The 27,482-nt window shown below is 43.3% G+C and overlaps 1 protein-coding gene across 5 annotated transcripts in view; it reads left to right on the top strand.

The window, feature by feature from the left end:
* Positions 1–27,482, top strand: part of PALD1 (phosphatase domain containing paladin 1) — a 167,722-nt gene that overhangs the window by 47,085 nt on the left and 93,155 nt on the right. For 4 of the 5 annotated variants that reach the window (XM_058188758.1, XM_058188760.1, XM_058188761.1 and 1 more), the window contains exons 2-8: positions 13,768–13,962; positions 15,168–15,270; positions 15,650–15,829; positions 17,214–17,378; positions 19,809–19,969; positions 23,341–23,416; positions 26,906–27,057. In XM_058188758.1, coding sequence (XP_058044741.1) covers positions 13,768–13,962; positions 15,168–15,270; positions 15,650–15,829; positions 17,214–17,378; positions 19,809–19,969; positions 23,341–23,416; positions 26,906–27,057 — 1,032 coding nt within the window. Of the gene's footprint in view, positions 1–1,068; positions 1,091–13,767; positions 13,963–15,167; positions 15,271–15,649; positions 15,830–17,213; positions 17,379–19,808; positions 19,970–23,340; positions 23,417–26,905; positions 27,058–27,482 lie in introns of those variants that run through there. The other variant, XM_058188762.1, reaches the window with a different exon arrangement.

The following is a 27,482-nucleotide window of genomic DNA, read 5'->3' as shown; positions in this document are numbered from 1 at the left end:
AATATCTGCCATTTGACAGGCTGAAAGAACGACGGCTTTTGTTTAGTCTCTACCCAGGACTGTCCCACTGTCAAATCTCATCCTAATAAATTAAAATTATTCAAAACAAAGTGCTCAGATTAGGATCTATAACAGGGGTGTCAAACTCAGTTTCATTGAGGGATGCATCACGGTTGTGTTTGACCTCTGGAGGGGGGGTCAGAGGGGTGTGTGGCCAGGGTGGACATAGCCAGCTCGACGTCACTTGTGTTGGGGGCGCCCTCCCGAGGTCCGTTTTCATTGGTAGGGGATTGCAGGAGGCCGTGGCAGCCAAAAACAGACCTCGGGAGCCCATTTTCGCTGGCAGAAGCACCACTGGCTGGTCCTTCGCTGTTTCCAGCGTGGTCCCGTGGGCCAGATCTAAGTACCTTGAGGGCCGGATCCAGCCCCCGGGCCTTGAGTTTGACACCCCGATCTATAAGGATACTGTTATGGTTCCACCAAGGCCTCCTCTGTTGGAAAGGAGATTTTTTTTTCCTTTCTTTAATAGTTGTCTTTTGACCCAAGGCTGGAAAAGGAACAAATGCATATTCCGGATGTTCCCTGGGAAATGCCAAAAGACAACCTGTTCGGTGAAATCATTTCCGTCGTCGATACGTTCAACTGCTGGCTGCTACAATAACATTTCCCCTGTTCACTGCCCTTTGCTGTAATTCCATTTTGTTCCGGAGATTCAGGTCATCATACACAGATGTGCCCTGATTTTACACACATTGCTCGAGGATGGAAATGCTTTTGTCTCTCTTGCGTGACTTCCCTCTTTCCTGTTGAGTTAGTCCCTCTGAGTATTGTTGAACTTTATGGATCTTTCTTTTTGTGTGTGTGTGTTTAAATCAAGAATTGAATACTAGGAGGTGGAGTTGGAGGATTAGTTTTGTTAAATACGTTCTTCCATGCTCTTCTATGGAGAGAGTTTACACCCCAGCTCTTCAGTAAAATCCCTTGTGCCAGATGTGACGTAAAAATGGGATTGTTTTTCCCAAAAAAAGCCTGAAGTCTGTCTCATGAACCGTGTCTTACGCTGAGCGTGTAAACCAGCTAGCTCCCTTTTGTGAGTTTTTACTGCCCTTTTTCCTTCTCATTGTTGAAAAGAAGAGCAGCCTTGAATAGAAATGAACTCAGCCAAAGGAATGGGAGGTGAAAAGATGTTTAGCTTGCCAAGCTACTAAAGGATGTCTCGGCTTGCCAAAAACATTGATGAAACGGAACGCTGGTCTGGGGTTCCAAAACAGCAGTTTATGATTTTTCAGAAAACGACTTCGTCTTGCCAATATTTGCAATGGCAAAGTCTCTCTGCTTGGCTGTCATGTACAGCCACGGTGGCGCAGTGGTTAGAGTGCAGTACTGCAGTACTACTTCTGCTGACTGCCGGCTGCCTGTAATTTGGCAGTTCAAATCTCACAGGGCTGAAGGTTGACTCAGCTTTCCACCCTTCTGAGGTGGGTAAAATGAGGACCCAGATTGTTGGGGGCAATATGCTGCCTCTGTAAACCGCTTAGAGAGGGCTGTAAAAGCATTGTAAAGCAGTATATAAGTCTAAGTGCTATTGCTATAGTCTTTTCCTTAGGGGCAGATAGAAAGGAAGCGGAATTCACCCTAATCTGACTTCAAAATGTGGTAATAGGCGTTGAGCGGACTTGAAAGCCAGAAATGATTTTCAAGATGTCCGACTTAATTACTAAGTCATGCATGATTCTGGCTGAGATGAAAGGGGTTTTTTTTTGGAGGGGGGAAGCTAAAGGGGTGTGTGTGTGTGTGTGTGTGTGTGTGTGTACTTGTGTTTATGTGTGTGTATACCGTAAATGCTTTTTCTTCTTTGCGCTGAAAAAAAGCAACAGGGCAAAAGGGATCCCTCCCGCTAAGAAGAAGCGGAGACGTAGACAGATGCATCCTGCAACTGTGGGCCTCTATTCTCTTCCCTGTTAGCCACACTCTCTAAATTTAGCCCATTGTTAGGCTTGTCTCTTGATTCCTGCCAAGTCTCTCTTCTTTGGTGGAATGTAAATTCAAGATGTGTGAATAACTGTGGCACAGGACAATTCAAGAGGAGGGATGAAGCTTCCCACCCACCCACCCCCACCCCAGGGACTGGCAGGGAAACAACACTGCTATTGTGTCTTTGGAAGCAGAGTTGTTGCGTTTTTTGCTGTAGTCTTTTTGGAATCCCAGTCTTTGCGTACAAAGCCACCTTCTGATAGACAGTGCGAAAATGCCACAACAAGTAATGGGAGTGAATTGTGTTCTCTTCCCCCATCTCCTGGGAACTTTAAAATGTGTATTTGTTTGTTCATGGTCAGATGCAGTGACATCTGAACATTAATATGCATTGACAGCCAGCATAACGATTAGCTATTTGGACTCTCTTGTCACTCGTATAAATTGAAAGAAATGTGATTTATTTATCTTTCAGATGAGGTGGCTAAATTAATTTTCTTAATATCAATATGCTGTATTGACTAATTCATCCTCTCCACTTCGTTTTGGCTTAGCTATGCAGTAATACGAGTTTGTTTTGGTTTAGCATAGTAATGCGAATCCAGTCCCTGTGCTTTTATGAGCTGTGATTAAGCAAACATGGCTTAGCATGAAATGTGAATCCGATCAACATTGGACTAGGAAGCCCCAGTTCAATTTTCCACTTACCGTAATTATAAACTTTTCTAGTTGCTGTTTTGCCAGTTACCATCTTTCAGTACCATTAATTCCGAACTTACCTAACTTAACCTTAAATGTCCCTACTGTCTGAAGATAAGATGAATGAAGAAAAAATGAGCTAACAATTTATCAGCTTCAAATTAACTTTGGGATGTGTAGTAATTTTGGGTCACTTGTGCTCTCTGAGTTTGCAGATACTTCCCTCCACACTCACAGTATGCTATCTGAACTGAGATTACATTTTAGATATCTGCGGGGTAGAGTAGAGTAGAATAGAGTAGGAACAGAACAGACAGAGCAGAGCAAAGCAGAACAGAACAGAACAGAACAGAACAGAAATAAATGAAATGAAATGAAATGAAATACAGGAATTTGTCTCTGGTGCATAAGCTCTCAGTGTACATACAAGCAACAAAGTGATAAATCATAAGTTACAATGATAAATCATAATATACAACCAAGAAAGTGATAGTCATAAGATACCAATAGGAGTAAGTAATAAGAAAGATGAGAAGGATAATAGTAATACAGTCCTATTATATGGTGGAAGGCAGGCTGGTTGGAACTGTTTTTTCTGCAATCCTAACTATCCATCGAAGTCCGTGCCTGTCCTGTTCAGTTGCTGTACCAGATAAGACAGTTATAGAAATGCAAGTGACAGACTCAATAATCCCTCTGTAAAATTGTATTAGCAGCTCCTTGGGCAGGCTGAGCTTTCTGGGTTGGTGCCGGAAGAATGTGTTCTGTTGTTTCTTTTTAATGACAGTTCTAATGTTAGGTGTCCATTTCAAGTTCTGGGAGATTATAAATCTCTACTATTGATACTGTGTTACCTAAAATTGTACGAGGTGGTAGGTGGGCCCCCTCCTAAAAATCTACTATCATCTCTACAGTTTTAAGGGTGTTGAGCCCCTTATTGTTCTGGCTGCACCACAGGGCCAGTTGATCTACCTCTTGTCTATATGCAGAGTCATCATCATCCCGAAATGAGACCAATGCCTGCTTATCATCTGCAATCGTCAGTACTTTAACAGAGGGATCCTTTGAGAAAGAAAAGAGTAACGGAGAGAGCACACAGCCCTGGGGGGGGACACCTGTGCTAATTGTACAGGTATTTGATGTGATTTCACCTGCTGCTTCCTATCTGTTAGAAAGCTTATAATCCACCTACAAGTATGATCAGGTACAGCTGGCTGAATCAGTTTAGAGAAAAGAATTTATGGAATGATGGTATTAAATGCTGAGCTGTAGACCTTTACATAAGTCCTTGGGGATTCAAGGTGTTGTAAGATATATATTGCAGTGCCATATTAACAGCATCATCCACCGATCAGTGTTGAGTTTTTCATTAACCTCTAAATTCCTTTCTTGCAATAACCCATATAGAACTAGAATGGTCTGATCCAACATTTCTGTCTCCTCAATTGGGCTAAAGGTACAGCACTCTGTACTCTTCAAAGGAAATATGGATATTAATGGAATAAATGAAAACTTTGTGCTCTCTTGGAAGTCTTCTTTGACACAATGCCAGCACAGGTTCCTGCCTGCACCATTCACACAGACTTCCCCAACACTGGAGTTGTCTTTGACATGTGACTTCTTTAGGTTTCATTTAGGGCCTGTGGGATGGCAAAACGAATGTATTTATTATTATTTATTTATTTATTTATTTTATTTGATTTTTATACCGCCCTTCTCCCGAAGGACTCAGGGCGGTGTACAGGCATAATAAAACCGAACATACAATATACAAGTTTAAAATATGATTTAAAAAACTTATTTAAATTAGCCCAATAATTAAAATTTACCACGTTAAAAAACCCCGTTTAAAATTAATAAAATTCAACATTAAAATCCCAATTTAAGCCAGCCCCGCGCGGATAAAAAGATGAGTCTTGAGTTCGCACGAAATGTCCAAGGTCAGGTATTTGGCGAAACCCGGGAAGCCTGCTCCAGAGTGGGAGCCCCCACAGAGAAGGCCCTTCCTGGGGCCGCCAGCCGACATTGTTTGGCGGACGGCACCCTGAGAAGTCCCTCTCTATGGGAGCGCACGGGTCGGTGGGAGGCGGTGGTAACAGCAGGCGGTCCCGTAAGTACCCAGGTCCTAAGCCATGGAGCGATTTAAAGGTCATAACTAACATTAAAGTGCACCCGAAGGCCACAGGCAGCCAGTGCAGTCTGCGCAGGAGCGGTGTTACATGGGAGCTACGTGTAGCTCCTCTATAACCCGCGCAGCTGCATTCTGACTAACTGAAGCCTCCGAGTGCACTTCAAGGGAGCCCCATGTAGAGAGCATTACAGTAATCCAAGCGAGAGGTAACGAGCGATGAGTGACTGTGCATAAGGCATCCCGATCAAGGAAGGGGCGAACTGCCGAACCAGGCGAACCTGGTGGAAGGCCCTCCTGAGACGGCCGTCAAATGGTCTTCAAACGACAGCCGATCATCCAGGAGGACACCCAAGTTGCGCACCCTATCCTTTGGGGCCAGTAACTCGCCTCCAACAGCCAGCCGCGCTGCAGCTGACTGAATCGGGTGCCGCATCCACAGCCACTCCGCCTTGGAGGATTAAGCTTGAGCCTGTTTCTCCCCATCCAGACCCGTACAGCTTCCAAACACCGGGACAGCACTTCAACAACTTCATTGGGGTGGTCCGGGTGGAAAAGTACAGCTGGGTGTCATCAGCGTACTGCTGGTATCTCACCCCAAACCACTGATGATCTCACCCAACGGTTTCATGTAGATGTTGAACAGCAGGGCGAGAGAATCGACCCTGTGGGACCCCACAAGTGAGGCCCCTCGCGGTCGACCTCTGCCCCCTGTCAACACCGTCTGCGACGGTCGGAGAGATAGGAGGAGAACCACCGATATACGGTGCCTCCCACTCCCAATCCCCCAACCGCGCAGCAGGATACCATGATCGATGGTATCGAACGCCGCTGAGAGGTCTAATAGGACCAGGGCAGAGGAATATCCCCTGTCCCTGGCCCTCCAGAGATCATCCACCAATGCGACCAAAGCTGTCTCCGTGCTGTATCCGGGTCGGAAGCCGGACTGGAACGGGTCTAGATAGACATCTTCATCCAGGTGTTGGGGCAGCTGTCGCGCCACGGCACTCTCTACAACCTTCGCAACAAAGCGAAGGTTGGAGACTGGACGATAATTACCCAAAATAGCTGGGTCCAAAGAGGGCTTCTTAAGGAGGGTCTCACCACCGCCTCTTTCAAGGCGGCAGGAAAACCCCATCCAACAAAGAAGCGTTGATAATCCTCTGAGCCAGCCTCGTGTCACCGCCTGAGTGGCCAGTACCAGCCAGGAAGGGCACGGGTCCAGTAAACATGTCGTGGCGTGAAGCCTCCCAACAACCTGTCCACGCCCTCGGAGCCACAGGGTCAAACTCATCCCAAATGTGCTCAACAAGACGTGCCTCCTCTCCCTCGCTTGGATCATCCCAAATTCGGTCCAGACCGTCCCTCAGCTGAGCGATTTTATCGTATAGATAACCACTAAACTCCTCGGCTCGTCCCTGCAAAGGGTCATCCCGCACCTCCTGATGTAGGAGAGAGCGGGTCACCCGAAACAGGGCGGCCGGGCGGTTATCTGCCGACGCAATGAGGGTGGAGGCGTAGGAGCGCCTCGCTTCCCTCATTGCCACTAGGTAGGTCCTAGAATAGGTCCTAACTAGTGTCCGATCAGCTTCGGAGCGACTGGACCTCCAGGTGCTCTCTAGGCGTCTTCTCCGGCGTTTCATCTCCCTCAGCCGGACGAGATCTACGCCGGGTCAGAGGCCGCAAAGGCGCGACACTGTCCAGGGCCCCGGCCGCGGCCCGCTCCCAGGCCATGACCAGTTCCTCAGCCGTGCCGTGGGCCAGATCCTCAGGGAATGGCCCAAGCTCCGTCTGGAACCTCTTGTTTGGCCTTTGGTCCAAAACTTGTGGGTTGGGTGCAGAGGTGGGTTTCAGCAGGTTCTGACCAGTTCTGGAGAGCCAGTAGTGGAAATTTTGAGTAGTTCGAAGGACCGGTAAATACCACCTCTGACTGGCCATCTATTCTCTGCCACCCGAGTCCCAGCTGATTGGGAGGAAATGGGGATTTTGCAATAACCTTCCCATGGAGCAGGGTGAGAATGGAGATTTTACAGTATCCTTCCCCTGCCACGCCCATCAAGCCACACCCACAGAACTGGTAGTAAAAATTTTTTGAATCCCACCACTGGTTGGGTGGTTAGGAGAGCTGGCTTGGGAATGTGCAAAAAAGAGGAACACCATCAATCATTGGGAGCATGGTATCTTCCATTAATGGACTTGCAGCAGCACTCACAAAATTTATCTCCATTAATACGAGTAGAGACTGTGTATAGAACAGAAGATCTCTTTGATAAAACATTTTTAAAAATTTTCATCGGACAATAGAAGGGTGCTTGCTGATTTGTCATTCATTTTTGGCCTCTATTCATCCCCTCCAAAAATGGTGGGCTGTTTTATTGGTTATTGTTTTTTTTTCCTTTAAATTTCTCTTTAAAAGTTTACATTCAATTATAAGCAAGCAGAATGTTGACAAAGGTGCTTTTGAACATGCCTGGAAGGTCAGCCATCCCTCTTGACAATACGAATCTTGTGATGTTGTGTGTGTAGAATGAATGGCTCAGCCTGCTAAATAGGAACTAAGACAGGGACAAAAAAACAAGACAAGGCCACAAAGACCAGCTGATAGTATTAGTAATTATATTTCTGATGGTGCCACTGCCCAGGTTAGCCAGCATAAATCCAGTCCTAATTTCTACTGCACATATTCCCAACTTGGTACTCTTCTCCCCAAGACTGGTTGTTCAGGTTGGGGAAGGTGCTCCACAACATTCCTTCCCGAGCTGTGGGTTCAATCCCAACTGCTTCTCCGAAGACATCTCTTGGGTGGATGAAATCAAACAATGGTCTAACTCAGCTTCCCTTAAGCTGGTTTCTTATAAATTCCCAACTAGCATACCTGAGTACTGTAGATTCTCCAGCTATCACTATGCTTCTAAGTGTTGCATGAAGAACAGGAACAGTAGAGCACAGACATTATGATTTTAGCATGAAGATGATTTATTACATTTAAGGGGAATGGAGATGCAGCAAGGGTGTTCAGTTTTACTGAGAAAAAATGTAGGAAAGGATCAAGCACGATTTTGTAGAATGTGGAGATAAACTCAGTGTTTGTTTTTGACAAACGCCCCTCCCATTTGTCTTTCCTTTTAAACTCCAGTAGCACCTGTGCCTTGTAAAGAGGATCAGGTCCCTTTCCTCCCTCGTAAGCCACGCAACCCACGTTGCTCTCTTCTCCGTTCCTCCCTGCGCTGCCTAGGATGAAGAGGGGGTGGGCCTTGGTCTTCATCTGAACCCCGTTTCTCTTGTTCTACCTCTCCCCTGCTCTGCCCAGCCTGACTTTGCTCTTCCACAGTTTTTTCCACAGCCAATGGATCCACGTGCTCATTCTCTGTCAGCCGTTCCTCTTCCCCTTCGGATTCAGACTCAGACAGGGGCATGGCACTCTACAGTTGTTAAGTTCCTAACAAGGTTGTTAAGGGACTCAGGCTTCCTCATTGACTTCACTTGTCAAAATGTCACAAAAATGGCCATAAGTCATTTTTTTTTCAATGCCATTGTAACTTTGAGCCTTCACTAAATGAACTATTGTAAGTAGAGGACTACCTGTATTACAAGGTCCCTTCCATCGTTAGCATTCTATGTTCTGTGTTTTAAGTGGGTTGAGGTACAGGGAAATCACAAAATAATGGCAGGTTTCATTTGGGGTCTATTTTCTAGCGTGGGAAATAGAGATGCAACCTGTATTTTGTACAAAATCTATGTACCATTCCCTAATTTGCGTTTGGATTAGGCGGGTTAATGGATTTTTCCAGGTAATTGGATGAATCACAAAGGTGAGAACTGCGACTACAAGGAAAGGAAGATGTTCTGCGCTCAGCAGTTCTATGTTTCAAGTTTCAAGATTTGCAACAGCAGCTCTCCCTTCCTTAGAAAGAAGCCAGCTGTTCTGAACAGCTTGAACTTGTCTTGTAAACTTCTTGCTCTGGGGAATTGAAAGTGAACTAGAAAGAAAAAAAATATTTATTTAATCAATTTATTTGCCTGCCAATCTCAAACAAATGTCCTTGGGCAGCTAACAATATTAAAAGTGAATAAAACTAAACACATATAAAAGGAGCAAATAACATGTAAAAAAATTAGAAGACAGCAGCTGAGAAAAATCCCAAACATATATTACCCCTGGTTTGCGTCAATTACCTGACCTTCGGACCTTTTGCCGTGAATTGAAAATGTACTTGTTCATCCAAGCGGGACTGGCTTAATTCTTAATTCTTAATTTTTAAATTTTGAATTTTTTGAATTTTAATAATTTTAAATTGGGTATTCTGTTTTATTGGGTCAAATTTGACGGTTTTTAAATTTTTCGGCCATTATAGGATATGTTCTTTTAATTTGTTGTTTTAAAATTGTATATTGTATTGTTTTAATTTGGCTGTACACCGCCCTGAGTCCTTCGGGAGAAGGGCGGTATAAAAATCTAAATAATAAATAAAATAAATAAATAAATAAAATTACCGTAACTAAAAGATGGGTACCTTTGCACACAAGGCTCTAGTCTAAAATTTGGCCTTTAAGGTCTTTAAGACCTTATGAAAAGCTAGCACGGTTGGAGTCAACCTGATCACCGGAGAAAAACCTCTCCTTATAATACAGTCCGGGAAACTAACGGACCAATTGGGATTGTTCTGGAGGGTCTAGAGCAGCAGTGGCTTTCACAAATTCTTATCACTGGTTCGCTGTGTGCCTGCCTTCCATGCATGCATCTGGTCTTCCGTGCATGTGCTTTGCTCGCTCACACGCCTTCTGCACATGAGCCCAGCCTGGAAAATATGGCTAAATAGGATGGCATTATGCCGGAGTGGGGACCCACAGTCGCCACTACCTGTTCGCCCCAGCCTGTACGAACTGGCTGAATACCACCTCTGGTCTCCAGCCCAGGAAACTAATTGGCCAATTGGGATTATTCTGGTGGGTCTGCTAATCAAAGTCCTCACGGCCATCTGAAATAAGAGCAAGGGTGAAATGCTCCCAGTTCGGACCGGATCCAGTAGCGATTGCAGGTGGTTTGGAGAAGCGGTAGGAAAAATGCCCCCCACCCACCCATACCCACCCAACGCCCGGTCGCCAGCTCCCCAGCTTGCCGCTTCTTTTTAAAAATGCTTTGAAAAGGTAAAAAAAGAGGCTCTGATGATCCCAGCTGAGCTGCGCGATCGTCGGAGCCTTTTTTTACTTTTAAAAGCATTTTTTACAACCTATTCTTTTTCTTTTTCTTTTTTTTTTATTTACATTTATATCCCGCCCTTCTCCGAAGACTCAGGGCGGCTTACACTATGTTAGCAATAGTCTTCATCCTATTTGTATATTTATATACAAAGTCAACTTATTGCCCTCAGCAATCTGGGTCCTCATTTTATCTACCTTATAAAGGATGGAAGGCTGAGTCAACCTTGGGCCTGGTGGGACTAGAATCTGCAGTAATTGCAGGCAGCTGCTGTTAATAACAGACTGCATTAGCAGCCTGAGCCACAGAGGCCGAATAGGTTGAAAAAAGATAGACTAGAATAGAATAGAATAGAATAGAATTTTATTGGCCAAGTGTGATTGGACACACAAGGAATTTGTCTTGGTGCATATGCTCTCAGTGTACATAAAAGAAAAGATACGTTCATCAAGGTACAACATTTACAACACAATTGATGATCAATATATCAATATAAATCATAAGGATTGCCAGCAACAAGTTATAGTCATACAGTCATAAGTGGAAAGAGATTGGTGATGGGAACTATGAAATGATTAATAGTAGTGCAGATTCAGTAAATAGTCTGACAGTGTTGAGGGAATTATTTGTTTAGCAGAGTTTTGGCCTTCGGGAAAAAACTGTTCTTGTGTCTAGTTGTTCTGGTGTGCAGTGCTTTTAAGATCTTTTAAAAGTAAAAAAAAAGGTCACATGCCACAGCTGATCACCCCCCCCCTCCCGGCACGCTGTTCTACTTACCCCATGCCTCTACTTACCCCATGTACTGCACGTGCATGCACAGCCAACGAACCAGTAGAAAACTTAGATTTCACCACTGACTAAGAAGGTGTCTAGATTGCATCTGAGCAACTTCTTCTGTTCAGGGGCCCTGGAAATCCCTCTGAGGATCTAAAGGAGATGAGAAGAGATACTTAGAACAGCACTGGTGGAGGACAAGGAGCAAACCTGACTGAACATGTCCTTATTACAATGAGGCCTACCTTATTGTGATATGGACAGCAAAACATTACTGTTTCTGCCCTTATTACATCTACAGATAGCCATTCATTAAAGCGAAGACATCATTGATCAAATAAATCAGTGGCCCCCAAACCTTTTGGGCACCAGGGACCGGTTCCATGAAGAGAGGTTTTCCATGGATCGGAGGGGATATGGTTTGTGTACTGCCTGTATCCCATGGATGGGGCTTAGCTTGTTTGCAGGGTCTGGTTTTTGGCACGCTGTGGCATGGTGCCAGTACATGGACCGGAGGTTGGGGACCCTTGTAATAAGTGACTAAATTTAAAAATAAACAACTGAAAACTGATTGGTTGCCCAATTATCTTTGAAAGAATCTGTCATGGTATATCATATCTGTGTTTACACAAGACAAGATGTTTTGATTGGCTGTTTTTATTTTTTCATGAAATTATTCCTGGAATTCTGGTTGCTACTCTAATTCTAGTAGTGCTCTTTATGGATGGGCAGAATTTTCATGATGATAAACTTTAAAAAGAACTATTTTAATTTGTTTCACATGTACACAGGCTTCCTTATTAAATGAATACCCATGTTTCCCCGAAAATAAGACCCTGTCTTATATTTTTTTGAATCCCGAAATAAGCGCTTGGCCTTATTTTCGGGGAGGTCTTATTATTTTGGGGCACGTGGAGCAAGACGGGGCTCCTCTTGCCATCTTACCTGATTTCCAGCTCTGTCTCCCTAACCCTAACCAGAGGAAATGGCAGGGACCGGCTGTGCATGCGTTTTAATATTTTCGGGGAGGGCTTATATTCAGAGGGGGGCTTATTTTAGCACATGTGCTCAAAAGCCCAATTGGACTTATTATCCAGGGAGGTCTGATTTTCAGGGAAACTGGATATTTATAATCACATGGTTATAGTATTTTAAAAACTCATAACCGTTGATAGTTTTTTACAGACAATGGTGTCTACTTCATAAGAGCCTTTTGAATTCAGATCTTTCTATAAAGCACTACTAAGTTCCAATTTGTTGTTTCTGTGGCAATATAGCAAGTCATTTTTGAGTACTTTGGTTCAATTTTTCCCACCACGCTACTTATCACACTTACTAATGGCTTACACTGCTGTATTTATGATGCACTAAAGATACATACTACTTGGATTTATAGGTGGTGGCATTCTGTCGAGTTGCAGAAGTAATAGTAGAAGAGGGTCAACTTGGTTGAAAAGTCTTTAGCCTTCTGCAGAACTTTTTGGTCAAAGTTGCATGCATATTATAAGACTTGGAAGCAGTATTTCTCTCTATCTGAGAAAAAAATTCATGGAACCGGATGAAAAACACACACTTAGTATAATACCTAATGGTTGGTTCTTTAGATGGTTGATAAGATCTGGAGACAGTTCACATGGATACTTGCAGGTGTTTATACCAAAATAAGCTTATGGTTAATCTCTTAGAATACTTGGCCATCTTGCAAGATTTCAACCATGTTTTTAATATTTGGACCTAGCAGTCACTACCTATTAAAAACATGCTGACTCAACTTCTGCAAATAAAGTTATGGCCCAAACCATGGTTTGGTGTGCTACTGGTTTAACTAGTACTTCTTTAATAGGACTTAGTTGAAGCTCTAATCACACTGCAAGTCGTAACACTGCAGGATTATGGATGGCTCTAAATACTTTCTTTCCAGACTATTTATCCAGTGTTTACCTTGTTTTATTAAACAAACGAAGTCGTCAAGAGTTGCCAGAATGGACTGCGGGTACAGCAATAGATCACTGGCTGGTGATTTTTTTTCCCCTCCAGTTTTGGGCAATGCTTTCATCACTGGTTCATTTGCCAAGAACTTCTTCATTATCTGCCACAGAAAGCCGGGATTTTAATCCCTAGAATGATGCCTGAAACGTTCTTGCAGGCTCCTCATTCCTGTGCAACATCAGCTACGCCTTTCAGCCACAGTTTTGTGAAGAATGCCTGAGGAATCCCCAGGTTTTTTTTTCTTGAACGGAGTCTGGAAGCTCCAGTTCTGAAACGAGGAAGATAACAATGTCAAATACATGAACTCTACTGGCTTCTAATTGCTTTCTAGGTCCAATTCAAGGTGTTGGTTATCTCCTTTAAAGCCTTAGGTGGCAAGAGGAGCAGGTTACTTGTGGGAGCACCTCTCGTTGAAGGTATCTGCCTGTCCTACTAGGTTAGATAGGGTGGGTGTGCTCTCATCCCTAAATGTGGCTGGCATGACTAAATGCTGAAGGCGCACGGAACGCTGTTACCTTCCTACCGAAATGGTCCCTATTTTTCTACTTGCATTTTTAAAATGCTTTCGAACTGCTAGGTTGGCAAAAGCTGAGGCAAGTAATGGGAGCTCACTCCGTTACGTGGCACTCGGGATTCGAACTGCCGAGCTGCTGACCTTTCTGATCGACAAGCTCAGTGTCTTAGCCACTGAGCCACCACATCCTCTTAATAAATAAATACATGAAAATAAATCCTGATTGCCTTTTCCTAAATATACTTCTATTTTGTCTTTCTTTCTTTTTTCTTTTTTCTTTCTTTCTTTCTTTTTCTTTCTTTCTTTCTCTTTCTTTCTTTCTTTCTTTCTTTCTTTCTTTCTTTCTTTCTTTCTTTCTTTCTCTTCCTTTTCCTTCCTTCCTCTCCTTCCTTCCTTCCTTCCTTCCTTCCCTCTTCCTCTTGGCTGATTATTGAAGTCTTAACCTTCCCCTTCTGCTTATTCATCTTCTGATAATTTTTATTGGTACAGTTGCCTGTGGATTATGGGTACAACTGCCAGCACAGCTCAGCAGACAGTAGCAACAGCAACATTTGAGAATATCCACGGCAGCGGAACCATGGAGGATCACCATTCCCTCAGCATCCACTCCTTCCAGACCATTGGCCTCCACAATAACAAAGCCAAGTCTATCATTACTAATAAGGTGGCTCCTGTTGTCATTACGTGAGTTGCAACCACCTGTTATATTCTCTGCAGATACTTTAATCTTTTGCTTCAACCTTCTGCAGCTTCGTGGTCATGTAAGGGTTGCGATGTTGTCTATATAGGCTAAGAAAAGATGCCCAGCATTTTTGACCTTTCATATTTTGTATTGACTATATTGAACTTGGTACTCATGCCTGAGGATGACAACAGCTGCATAGCACATCTGGAAAACATCTGGGGAACATGAATTAAGAACGGCTTCTCTAAAACGAGGCATTTCTTCTTGTGGCTTACTAAACTGATTATAGTCCATTTGCCATGGATTATGGTTAGGAATTCTGTTCCCTCACCTGGTTTTGTTATCTCAGATGGGAACAGACTGTAGAAAAATCTTGAAGCTCCAGGATGTTAGTAGTTAGTGGTCTTTGTTGGTGTAACACAGACACAGAAACCTGCCCTATGTATGACAGTTTGAATGCAGTCTCTTGCTTATTCTTATTCCCCAATAAAAAAGAAAGAAAATCAGCCACAGCATAAAATATAATTAACAAGTTTTTGTTGGCATATAAAACTTGCAAGTTAAAAATCAAACCTTACTAAGTGGACACACTGTGAAACAAGGGATTGATAGTTTTGTTATTGGTTACAGCCAGACAGTTAGTAGCAGGATCCTGGAAAGCAGAAATGGATTTGAGAATTTTCACATGGTGGCAAATACGTTGGAAAATTGCTGTAATGGAAAAACGATTGACCGTGTGAAGCACAACGTAACAATTGTCTGTTATCCAGTTCCAAGTTCATAGATAATCAAATCAAATAAGACTGTGTGTGTGTGTGTCTGTGTGTGTGTGTGTGTGTAGTTTTGTCACTGTATTGTTAATTGTTTTAAAAAGTATAGGATGATATAAGAATCTAGGTCTTAGTTTTGCAAGATAACTCGGAGTTGCAATTAATGTTATTAATTTGATTGTAATTTTGTATAGACTACAACAGTATGTACAGTATATGTTCAGTGTAAATTAGTACAGTTACAACTAATTTGACTTATGGCTGTGAGCTTGTTCATTTATTTTGTGGCAGATTTTACCAGCTGGGTGAGACGCATCAACTTTCTGTGAATAGGAAATGAAGCAATGGAATCTTACGATGCTTGTTTAATCACGGAAAACATTTTAGCTGCAGAAAAACCAGCCGCTCAATTTCATGTCATGTGTTTCTTACAGCTACAATTGCAAAGAAGAATTTCAAATACACGATGACTTATTGAAAGCCAGCTATACTGTGGGGCGAATTACAGAATCTACTCCAGAACATTATCTTGTCCAGGTGAATGTTGGGAATTATGCATGGATTTTCGGAAGGATGTGGTGATTAAAAACATTTTAAAAAGAGCTTTATTTGGGCCAAAAGGTCAGCATCTCATTTCTCATATAATGGCCAACAGAGGCCAAGAAACATGATGTAGCCTTTCTAATCTGGTTCTCTGCCCAACGAGTGGTACATTGTACCATAATATTGCTGAATGTTTATTACTGAGCATTCATAGACAATGACCATAATAGGGCTGTCTTCCATGAATTTGCCTGGCCCTCTGGAGATTCTCAATCATGTTATTTTTGTGAAGACGTTAACTGACCATTTACTTACACTGCCTTCTTCTGCACGTTGACATCTCTCCTTTTTTTTTTGTTATTGTTCCACGTAGGGGAAATATTTTATGGTCCGTGATGTATACGGCAAAGTAGATGTCCTGAATACTTCCAGCACTTGTGGGGCTCCCAACTTTCGGCAGGCCAAAGGAGGATATGCCGTGTTTGGGATGGGGCAGCCCAGCTTCGGTGGATTCAAGCAAGTCCTGCAGAAACTCCAGAACGATGGTCATAAGGTCTGTATATGAAAGAAAGCCAAACTGAGATATGTAGGTGGCCAGGGAATGTGGGTGGCCAGGGAATGTAGGGAGTTGAAGTCTTCAAGTTTTGAAGTTGCCAACATTCCCGGGTTAGCAATAGCAATAGCACTTAGACTTATATACCGCTTCACAGTGCTTTACAGCCCTCTCTAAGCGGTTTACAGAGTCAGCCTATTGCTCCCAACAATCTGGGTCCTTATTTTACCCACCTCGGAAGGATGGAAGGCTGAGTCAACCTTGAGCCCGGTGAGGTTTGAACTGCCAAATTGCAGGCAGCCGGCAGTCAGCAGAAGCAGCCTGCAGTGCTGCACTCTAACCACTGCGCCACCAAGGCTTAAACATTGGCTGAAAGTTCAGCATGCCTATTTGTGTCAGGACAAAGTTACGCTAAAGCACCCTTGTAGCCCCCACGTATTTTTCTCACAAACAGGGTTCAAATGCACCTGCATTATAGATAGGTACACTTGCTTTTATGCACATGTTATTAGATAATAACTCTGGAACGAACTTCCCCATGGTTTGTGTCAATTACCTGACCTTCGGACCTTTCGCCGTGAATTGAAAACGCACTTGTTTATCCAAGCGGGACTGGCTTAATTTTTTAAACTTTTGAATTTTAATAATTTTAATTGGGGTATTTTATGAAATTTATGGGTCAAATTTGACGGTTTTAAATTTTCGGCCATTTATAGAATATGTTATTTTAATTTTTGTTTTAATTTGTATATTGTACTGTTTTTTAATCTGGCTGTACACCGCCCTGAGTCCTTCGGGAGAAGGGCGGTATAAAAATCTAAATAATAATAAATCTAAATAATAAATAGATGGAAGAAAACAGAGAAACTCCCATTTTCTCTCCACAGGTATTTTGATGTATCTTTGACTTTTTCCTAACAACAACAGAAATCTGTTTCTTGCAATGTATTTTTTTGTTCTCTTGCACATCTAGAGGTTTGCCCTTGAACAAGTGCCCTGAAGGACAATGTGCAGAACATCTCAGTGAAGTCCAGACTTGTAGACAATTAGCACTATAGCGCTAGCAATAGCACTTAGACTTATATACCGCTTCATAGTGCTTTACAGCCCTCTTTAAGCGGTTTACAGAGTCAGCATATTGCACCCAACAATCTGGGTTCTCATTTTACCCACCTTGGAAAGATGGAAGGCTGAGTCAACCTTGAGCCTGGTGAGATTTGATCTGCCAAACTGCTGGCAGCCGGTGATCAGCTGAAGTAACTTGCAGTACTGCACTCTAACCACTGCATCACCGCAGCAGACAAGAAAAGCCTTGTACATAAATCAGCATTGCTCCACTCTCTCCTGAGACATTAGCCAACACAGTTCTTCTTTGTCATAGCAGGAATGTATTGTGTTTTGCGTTCGTGAAGAACCTGTACTTTTTCTACGTATGGACAATGATTTCATCCCCTACACTCCAAGAGCAAAGGAGAACTTGAAGGAGAACCTACACGATTTGCATAGAAGAGTCAAAGTAGAAGACCTGGAAGTCTCTATTCGAAAAGAGGTGATTTTTGAGGGCTACCAGAAGGTGTACTGCATTTGAGATTTGCTTGAGATATATTTTCCCATTGTCATTACGGGTAATCCTCCACTTATGAATGGTCATTTAATGACCATTCGAAGTTACAACGGACTTTAAAAAATGCTACTGGTGACCCGTCGTCAGAATTATGACTGCCCACTCCTTGTAATCATGTGATTGCATTTCAAGTGCTTGGCGGTCGGCTCACATTTACAACTACTTGTAGCAGTCACATGCTCATGATTTGTGATACTATTTTTTTTGGTCATTTTCTGGCAGACAATGGCAAAAAACTCCAACCTTTGGATATGGCTTGTCTAATGACCACACAATTCATTTAACAACTTTGGAGACTTACAACCATTGTAAATATGGCCGTAAAATCAAATCTGGTCGTGTGATTTCTTCACTTAACAACCACAACGACTTATGACTGAAATTTTGGGCCCTATTGTGGTCATAAGTCAAGAACGACCTATAATATCTTTTATTCTATAACTTCCACTTTCTTCATAATGTGTCTTTCATTTTGAGTATTCTAACTTATTTTTTTCCAGGCACCATTGCTTTAAAAAAAATAGTACAGCTTTAATTACATTACTATATAGTTCTGCTGTCCTACTCAGTCACTCACATGTAACGGTGGTTTAGTGCAGGGGTCTCCAACCTTGGTCCCTTTAAGACTTATGGACTTCAACTCCCAGAGCTGGCTGAGGGACTCTGGGAATTGAAGTCCACAAGTCTTAAAAGGGACCAAGGTTAGAGACCCCTGGTTTAGTGGGTTTATTAATATCCCCCAGCAATTCCCTTCACCAGAAACCCAGAACTGTCCCAATTAAGTCAAGCCAAACACAGACCAATGCTAGTCCACAGGGTTAGGGTGTTAGTCCACAAGGCACTTGAAAGTTTCCCAAACAAGATAAACCCTCCAGGCAAAGTTAAATCCACAATACAAGAGGGGTTCGTGAGGCAAGAAAAGTCCAGAGTTCACAAGGTCCAGTCCAGGCATGGTGTCAATCTAAAGCAGGGATCTGCAAACTTAAATACTCAAAGAGCCATTTGGCCCCTTTTCCCAGAGAAAAGGAAACACCGGGAGCCACAAAACCTGCGTGGGCTAGAGTGTAGAGTGTAGAGACTAGATGTCACTCACTTCCACCAGTCACATGACACACACACCCTAGCCACGCCTTCCCAGCCGGCCACTAGGGCAGAGAACCAGTTGTTAAAAAACATCAGGAACCACAAAATCCTTTTGACATATCTCTCTCTCCCCAGCCTCCCTCCCTCTCTCTCCCCCTCTCTCTTTATCTCTCTGTCTCTGCCCTGGCCGCTTCTCCATCCCCCACCGTTGCCCTTACCTTCTCAGGCTAGGCGAGGAGTGACTGGGAGGGGAGGGTGAGGGGCGGGGCGGGGCCAGCCAGTGGTGGGGATCACCTGACAGGGAGCCACAGCAGAGGGCACAAAGAGCTGCATGCGTCTCCGGAGCCGCAGGTTGCTGACCCTTGAACTAAACAAGGCAGGAAACACACAGCTAGGAAATGAAGACATTGTTCCCAGCATTGCCTCCATCAGTCTGCTGTGCTAAATAGCCAGCTTCTGAGGCAGCCCATAAAATGTGCCTCCTCACGAGCAACCTGGCTGACTTTAGCTACTCCTGCCTTTTCTCTGCCCTACGTGTTCTTGGATCAAGTGAAGAAGGCTCTTCCTCTTCCTCGTCACCGACTGGCTGCAGCTGCGTGCTTTCCCTACCTGAAGCCTCAGGGCTGTCGCGCTACAGCTGCGCTTCAGCCAAATCCCTCTCAGATGGCTGCTCAGAGCCCCCCGACCAACTCTCCTCCAGACGTGCTCGGAACTGGTTCCTCCTCCTCCCAGCTGGTATCTGGGGAAGCCTCCAGGGGAGTCATCACAATAGTACAAAATAGGGTTTTAAATTTGGGAATGAGAATGGCTGTCAAATTGCATGGTGTCCTTTTAATATTTTTGTGCCATTGAACTGAGATTCCATTTTAGATACCTGCACAAACACAAGAGAACAGCGGTCTCCAACCTTGCCAACTTTAAGACTTGTGGACTTCAAATCTTTGCTTTGCTGGCTGAGGGATTCTGGGAGTTGAAGTCCACAAGTCTTAAAGTTGCCAAGGTTGGAGACTAATGCAATAGAAGCCTATCTGGCATCATCTTGATATTTTAGCGGTCTTATGATGCAATCTTAATATTGCTCCTATAATGTCTGCATGGACAATTTGTGATGAGTGGGACCAGAGCCTTTTCCGTTGTATCTTTACAAAGGAAACAATTTAGCCAAGTCAGAAAGTAGGTCTAAGGAAGAAAACAGCACGTCAGCAGGTTGTAGATAATGTTTTATAAAGCAAGCTTCTTCTCAGGTTGGTTTCTTGGATTTATCTGTTGAAGATACATGACTTTGCCCAGCTGAGTGATAATATATATTACGTCTACAACGACGTTGAACATTTCAAAGATGAGCCGCATTCAGTCAAAATCTTCTGCGAAGAAGACATCCAAGTGACAGAGGAAGTGTACAAGAGGCCTGTCTTCCTGCTGCCCTCTTACAGGTAAATTTCAGTGGAAGAAAATCTTGCCCTTATTAATAAATAATTGTACTAACTTGGACCTTATTTTTCCCCCCCACCATTCTCTGTTTTACCTAAGTAAACCTCCTCCCTTCTCTTCCTTCTTTGTCCTGTCGCCCCCTTCCCTCTCCCCGTTCCACCTCTTTGCCCCTCCTCCCTTTACCCCCTTCCCTGACACCCCCTCCCCTTTTTATTCTCTTCCTCCCATTTCCCGTGCCAGTTCCTCTCTCTTTTCAGAGGTGGTATTCAGCCGGTTCTGACTGGTTCTGCCGAACCGGTAGCGGAAATTTTGAGTAGTTTGGAGAACCGGCAAATACTACCTCTGCCTGGCCCTGCCCCCAATCTATTCGCTGCCTCCTGAGTCCCAGCTGATCGGCTGGGTCTTCTTTTGTTGCCCTGCACAGGAGAATGGAGCTGGAAAGCAGGTTAGTGGGGTGGGAAAGGAAGGGAAGGGAGATTTTACAGTATCGTTCCCCTGCCACGCCCACCAAGCCACGCCCAACAAACCACACCCACAGAACCGGTAGTAATTTTTTTTGAATCCCACCACTGTTCCTTTCCCTTTCCCCTCCCCTTGATCCTGACCCTGACTCTCAACCTCAGGCACCTTCTCAGCCTTTTCTCTCAAAAGAGGGAAGCTTCCCCAGAGTCCTGGAGCCCCACTGAAGAGCAACTTACCTCTAGAAAGGCATCTTCGCTCTGATAACTGATAACTGACAGTAACTGTCACTTTAGCCTGCAGGGATGAAGTCATAAAGCCATGAGAATTTCCTAAGAGATGACCCGCCTCCCTTATCCACCTATCAAAGGTCACCTGCTCCTCCACCTTTGTGACCTGCATCCATGCCACACAAAGGTCTCCAGGAAGCTACCAAACCAATCAGTAAAGCTGCCTGCTTGTCATATGTCTCTTGTCACCTTGCCTTATTTAGTCAGTGAAGCTACTTCTATTTCCCCATCAAAAGAGGCAGGGCCCTATAAACATTTGAGAAATGACAAGCGGAAATAGAACATGGAGGGCAAATTCAACTGCATGCAAACCTATCCTAGGGCAGGGGACTCTAACCTTGGCAACTTTAAAGACTTGTGGACTTCAACTCTCAGAATTCTGGGAGTTGAAGTCCACAAGTCTTTAAAGCTGCCAAGGTTGGAGACCCCTGTCCTAGGGGATGAATCTGTTTGTGTGTATCAGTGACAAAAGAGTCTCTTGCTTGAAAAGGGGGTTGGACTAGAAGACCTCCAAGCAGTGGTGAGCTGCAAACCAGTTTAACAACTGGTTCGGTGATTGCGAGCGTGCGAGCACCTAACCCGCTTTTTTTTTTTAATTTGCATTTATATCCCGTCCTTCTCCGAAGGCTCAGGGCGGCTTACACTATGTCAAGCAATAGTCTTCATCCATTTGTATATTATATACAAAGTCAACTTATTGCCCCCAACAATCTGGGTCCTCATTTTACCTACCTTATAAAGGATGGAAGGCTGAGTCAACCTTGGGCCTGGTGGGACTTTTTTTTTTTTTTTTTTATTCAAAAAGTTTTACAAAATTTCCCCCCCCCTTTCCCCGCCTGCTCCCCCCTCCCTTCGCAACCCCCCTCCCCCCCCGACTTCCCGGAACGAGCACAAGGTATAGTTAAAAATAAAACAAACATATGCTAAAAAATTTTCGTCCCAACTTAATTATACCCCTACAATCATCAATTCCTAACTTCCCCAAAAGCAATCAAAATAATACATCATAATCATTCAAAACAGTCTGATAACTCTTAGTCTGATATCTACGTTGAATATAGTCAATCCATTTTTCCATTCCTTTAAGTATCTTTCTTGCGTATTGTCTTTCAAAAGGCTGATATCTTCGCCATCTCAGCCAAATTGGCAACTTTCAATATCCATTCTTCTATTGTTGGTACTTCTTTTTCTTCCAATATTGTCCTATTAGTAATCTTGCTGCAGTTATTAGATTTAAAATCAATTTAGTCTCAATTACTGTACAATCCGTAATAATTCCCAACAAGAAAAATTGCGGCAGGAACTTTATCTTCTTTTCAGAACATTTTGTAAAATCCACCAAATTTTTATCCAAAAGGCCTTTATGTCCTTACAAGTCCACCAAATGTGAAAATATGTAGCGTCATCACAATTACATCTCCAACATTTTGCTTGCATTTCTGGATACATACACGATAATTTTTTAGGATCTAGATGCCATCTATAAAACATTTTATAAAAATTTTCCCTCAGATTCTGCGCCTGCGTGAATTTAACATTTCTAACCCAAATTTTTTCCCACGTTTCCAATAATATTGGCTCCTGAAAATTTTGTGCCCACTTTATCATACAGTCCTTTACCAAGTCCCTTTCAGAATCTATTTCAAGTAACACATTATACAATCTCTTTATATGCTCCTGAGACTGATTTCTAATTTGCTTTACCAAATTTCCCTCATTCTGCTCTATACCAATTTTCTGATCTCCCTTCCATCTAGCACGTAGTTGCTCATATTGAAACCAAGTATAATTTTTCCCTTCCTCTCTTAATACTGGGCCTGGTGGGACTTGAACCTGCAGTAATTGCAAGCAGCTGCTGTTAATAACAGACTGCATTAGTCTGTTGAGCCACCAGAGGCTTGTGTGTAGCATTCAAAATACAGCAAATTGAAGCTCAGCTGCTTACCTTCTAAGGCAGCCCCGGTAAGTAGAACAGCAGAGGCGTGGAAATCAGCTGTGCAGCGCGAATCAGCTGAGCCAGAAAGAAGAAAATATAGAACAGGATAGGGCAGAAGTGGGCGGGGCCAGCTGATCGTCGAAACTACCGGTTTGCCCGAACCAGTCCATACCCGCAGCACTACTGGCTCCAAAGGTCTCTTCCAACTCTGTTATTCCGTTATTCTAATGATGGCTCCCAAAAATGGTTTTAAAATCAGGTACGCTAACATGATGAGCCACTTTATAACCATCACAAATTATGACCGTAATAGGAAGGTTCCCTTATGGTGGTGAGTTGAAGGCTGCCTTTTGTTTGTTCAGATCTGACTTCATGTATTCTGTAATATTTAGCCAAACTCTACTCTTTTTTTTTTTCCAACCGGCATGATTGAATAAAGCATGGCTTTTTCTCACGGTTAAAATTTGTCATGGTTTAAAATAAAGCCCTAGCTTTTATTCAGAAATGTATAATTGAAACAGAAACACGAGAAGGCAATATTACACCTGAATTCCTTCTTTTTGTCATGCCAAAGGGCTGAATTAAATATTTTCTAAATGTGGAGAACACTTTCAAAACTTGCCTGCATGTTGACCAAGGGTGGGTTTTTTTTTTGGAAAAACTGGAAATAATTCATTTTTCTCGGCAGGTACCATCGGCTGCCTTTGCCTGTGGACGGAGCACCTTTAGAAACACAGTTTGATGCTTTCATCAGTTTTCTCCGGGTAAGACCTGATGCCAGATGTTAATCTACAAGCTGTCTTTTATTTAATAAGATGACTTGGAAAAGGAAGCACATGCGAGAGATGCTAGAAATTCTTCCTGTTGGGTGGAGAGACTACAAACATTGGCTCTCCCCCCACCCTCTGTATTTACAACTGCCGAGTATAGATTCATGTGTCTATTCTTGGATCCCTCTAGCTGGTATTTGAACACACGCATTTGCTAGACGCCTGTATTTGCTTTAGGCTCATGACTTAACTGTACGGTTTTGTTGGCCAAACATAAAAAGCCTAATATCCCCTTCACACACACACACACACAGAGAGAGAGAGAGAGAGAGAGAGAGAGTAAAAAGAACTACTGCACAAGCCAGCAAGAAATTAAGCTTTGAAAGGCCCGTTTTATCGGAAAACCATTCAAAGAAATGCTTAGTTTTTTGGGATCGGATCAAATCTATAATACTAAATTTAATTCATGGGCATCCAATTGCTAGTTGCAGTGCCAAGTGTTTACTTTGGACGTCTCATTGTTTTGCTAAAGTTGGAGACCGTTTTGGGAGATACTAAAAATATGTGAAGTGTTATGGGAACAATTCAGGGTTAAAGTAATTATTACAGGATAGATTCTAAGCCATGTTTAATATGTTAAGTTAATTTGATTAAGAGAAGGAGAGAGGCTTCCTTCGTTTTGGGAAGTAATAAGCCATTCAGTTGCAGTTATATGCATGTTTTCTTGGGAGAATGTTTTGTGTTTCTAAAAAAAGATTGACTTTTAAAATAACGTGAGACTTCAGATAAGATCTTTTAAAAAATTACGTAAGATTAAAAGATAAGTCAGCTTGGTGTAATGGTTAAAGCATCAGGCTAGAAATATGGAATTCTAGTCCTACCTCAGGCACTAAGCCAGCTAAGTGACCTGGGGCCAGTCACACACACTCAGCTCTAAGAAGAAGACAATGGCAATCCACTTACAAAAGCTTGGCAAGAAAGCTACAGGGCCTTATCTAAGCAATTTCTAGGCGTCAAGACTAACTCAAAGACAGGCACCACCCCCACACACACTGAACAACAAGCATAATTTTTGTTCGTTTGCTAGTAGCTGCTATTCTGTGTATTAAGCTACGTAAATAGGACATTAAGAGTTACAGTTATATTTAGAGTTTATTTATTTATTTATTGTTCATTTTTTATTTTTTTTCATTGTTCATTGTTTATTTTTATACCGCCCTTCTCCGAAGACTCAGGGCGGTGTACAGCATAGATAAAACACAGATACAAAAAATTTAAAATACAATATAATTAAAAATCTAATTCCATAAGCTGAATATTTAAAATACGTGAATAAAATTATAAAATAAAATAACCCCACTAAAAACCCTCGATTAAAATTTATCATTAGGCCAGCCCTGCTTGATGAAAGAAGAAAGTCTTAAGCTCGCGCTTAAAGGTTGCTACATTTGTCTAATCTATGTCAGTCCATCAGTCCAATGCGCCATATCCGGCCCACAGGGTGCTAAAATCTGGCCCACGGGGCCACCCTGGAATCAGCGAAGGACCGACCCACGGTGCCTCTGCCAGCAAAAACAGAGCCTGGGAAGGCTGCACACAGCCCTTCTGAGCTTCATTTTCACTGGCACATGGCTGCAGTAGGATTCCCCTCTCGTGGGCCGCCAAAGGTGCCCCCGACACGAATGATGTAGAGTTGGCCACGCCCCCTGGCCACGCCCCCTCCATCCCCCCCCCCCCCCGCCGGTCAAACACAACCCTGATGCGGCCCCCAATGACGTCCCTGATGTATGTTATATAGCCACCCATCACACATGTGATTTTGGTCAGGAAACAATAAAAACAAAACAATAATGACACATCTTAAAATATACGTAGAAAGCAAGAATATATATATTCTTATATATATATAACAAAACTAAGGAAGAGTGTTTAAAAACTTACATACAATAAAGCCATTTCGCAGGCTCTCTTATTACCAAGGGATCCCGAGACCCGCTAGAAAGATCATGTCTTGAGAGCTCTCTCTGAAAGACCAATAGGATTGAGGCTAATCTTAATTCACCTTTTGAGAGCGAATAGGTAGGAACTGAACTAGAAGAGCCTCCAGTAGAAGAGAATATATGTAACTCAGGGTTGCCTGTGGGGATCCTTTGTGCTCTCTGAGTTCCGTTATTTTCTTGCAGCTATTTCATCACCCAACTAGGTAACATCAGTACTAACCAAATTTAGAAGAGGCTGACAGGCCATCAAATCCGATTTCCTGCTTGTTCAGTGGAAGAGGGGTTAACCAGAAAAGTAATTGCCCTCTTTTTGGTCACCCAAGGGTGTTTCTTTCTTTTGGTTTAGAGAAGGGGCATCAGACTGTATTTCATTGAGGGCCGCATCAGGGTTGTGTTTGATTGGGAGGGTGGGTGTGCCCAGGGTGGGTGTGGCCAGCTCGACATCACTCATTGAGGTTCTGTTTTTGGCCATGATGGCCTCCTGCAGCCCTCTGCCAGCAAAAATGGAGCTTGGACTACCTTTTCGCTGGCAGAGGACTGCAGGAGGCCATCGGCGCTGAAAACGGAACCCAGGCCGGCTGAGCATGGCCCTCTCAAGATCCATTTTTGCTGACAGAGGAACCGTGGGCTGGTTCTTCACTGTTTCCAGGGCGGCCCCACAGGCTAGATCTAAGCATCCTGTGGACCAGATCCAACCCCGGGCCTTGAGTTTGACACCTGGTCTAGAGCAGGGGTCTTCAACCTTAAGCACTCAAAGAGCCATTTGGACCTGTTTCCCACAGAAAAAAACATGGGGAGCCACAAAACCTGGATGGGCATGGCCAGCTGCATGTCAATCTCTCTTTCTCTCTTTCTATCTATGTCTCTCTCTCTCCCCCCTCTGTATTCTCTCTCTCCCTCTCTATCTTCTCCTCTCTCACCCTCTCTTTGTATCTCTCTCTGTATCTATGTCTCTCTCTCCCCCTTTCTGTATCTCTCGGATTTCCAAGGCCAGGCGAGGAGTGACTGGGAGCGGAGGGCGAGGGGTGGGGCCAGCCAATGATGGGACAGGGAGCCGCAGCAGAGGGGCCAAAGAGCCGCATGCGGCTCCGGAGCCACGGGTTGCTGACACCTGGGTCTACAGCAACAACACACAATGTGTGTGAACTTTTAGAAGACTTGGTTTTGCCAGTGGGACAGGGGAACCCAGAGTGAGAGTGGGGATCCCATCAAATGGCTCATTTGACTGTGTGTTGTTGTTAGAGGGTGAGTGGGTGGGGATAATTTTTTAAAAAAATTTTAAATTTTTATTTTCTATACTGTGTTTTTATTGCTTGTAGGCCACCTGGACTCACTATGAGCGAGTAAGCAGTTATATAAAATTTCTAAATAAAGAAATACACTTTAGGAAGCTGAAGGTTATTTTTCCTCTCACGTGGCTGTTTGATAGCCAATCTTTTGACCAAATGGCAGCCCAATGAATGTGTACAATTCTGTCTTACAGGAGAGTCCAAATCTGCTCCTTCTCCAAGATCCCAGCAAGCCGCCTCCTGCTCTGGTGTTTAGCTGCCAAACTGGTTTCGGGACGACCAATTTCGCCATGGTCTTAGGAACTCTGGTCCTGTATCACCGTAAAGGTGGCCTACAAAAACAAGAGTAAGAACTGCATGGCATCTCCTACTGAGATGAAATGAAATGGGGAGGAAGTCATGATTATTTATAGGCACTGAAAATCTGCTTACATGTTCTATTCCTATCTCATGGACTTGTTTTATCACAAACTGGAAGGAATTAGAAACTTGTTCCCCTGATATATGATTAGGATATTATCTCAGTGAAGCCTTGATTGAACTGCATCATTTACATAATGATTGTCAATTTACTATTTTAGGCATCATCCAAAATGCAAGATTTCTGAATATCTGTAGGGTGTTAAAATAGATGGCTTGGGAAACTTTATTGAGCAGTATTTTATATGCAACATCAAGAGAACAAAATATAAAACAACATATCTTCAGTAGAGGCATCAAAATTTCATGTTCGATCAAGCTGAATGCTACAGCTTCTTTTTAAATTAAAGT

Source organism: Ahaetulla prasina, chromosome 6 (assembly GCF_028640845.1).
Source record: "Ahaetulla prasina isolate Xishuangbanna chromosome 6, ASM2864084v1, whole genome shotgun sequence".
NCBI lineage: Eukaryota > Metazoa > Chordata > Lepidosauria > Squamata > Colubridae > Ahaetulla > Ahaetulla prasina.
The sequence above is the reverse complement of the archived record's forward strand: the minus strand, read 5'-3'. Positions and strand labels throughout refer to the sequence as shown.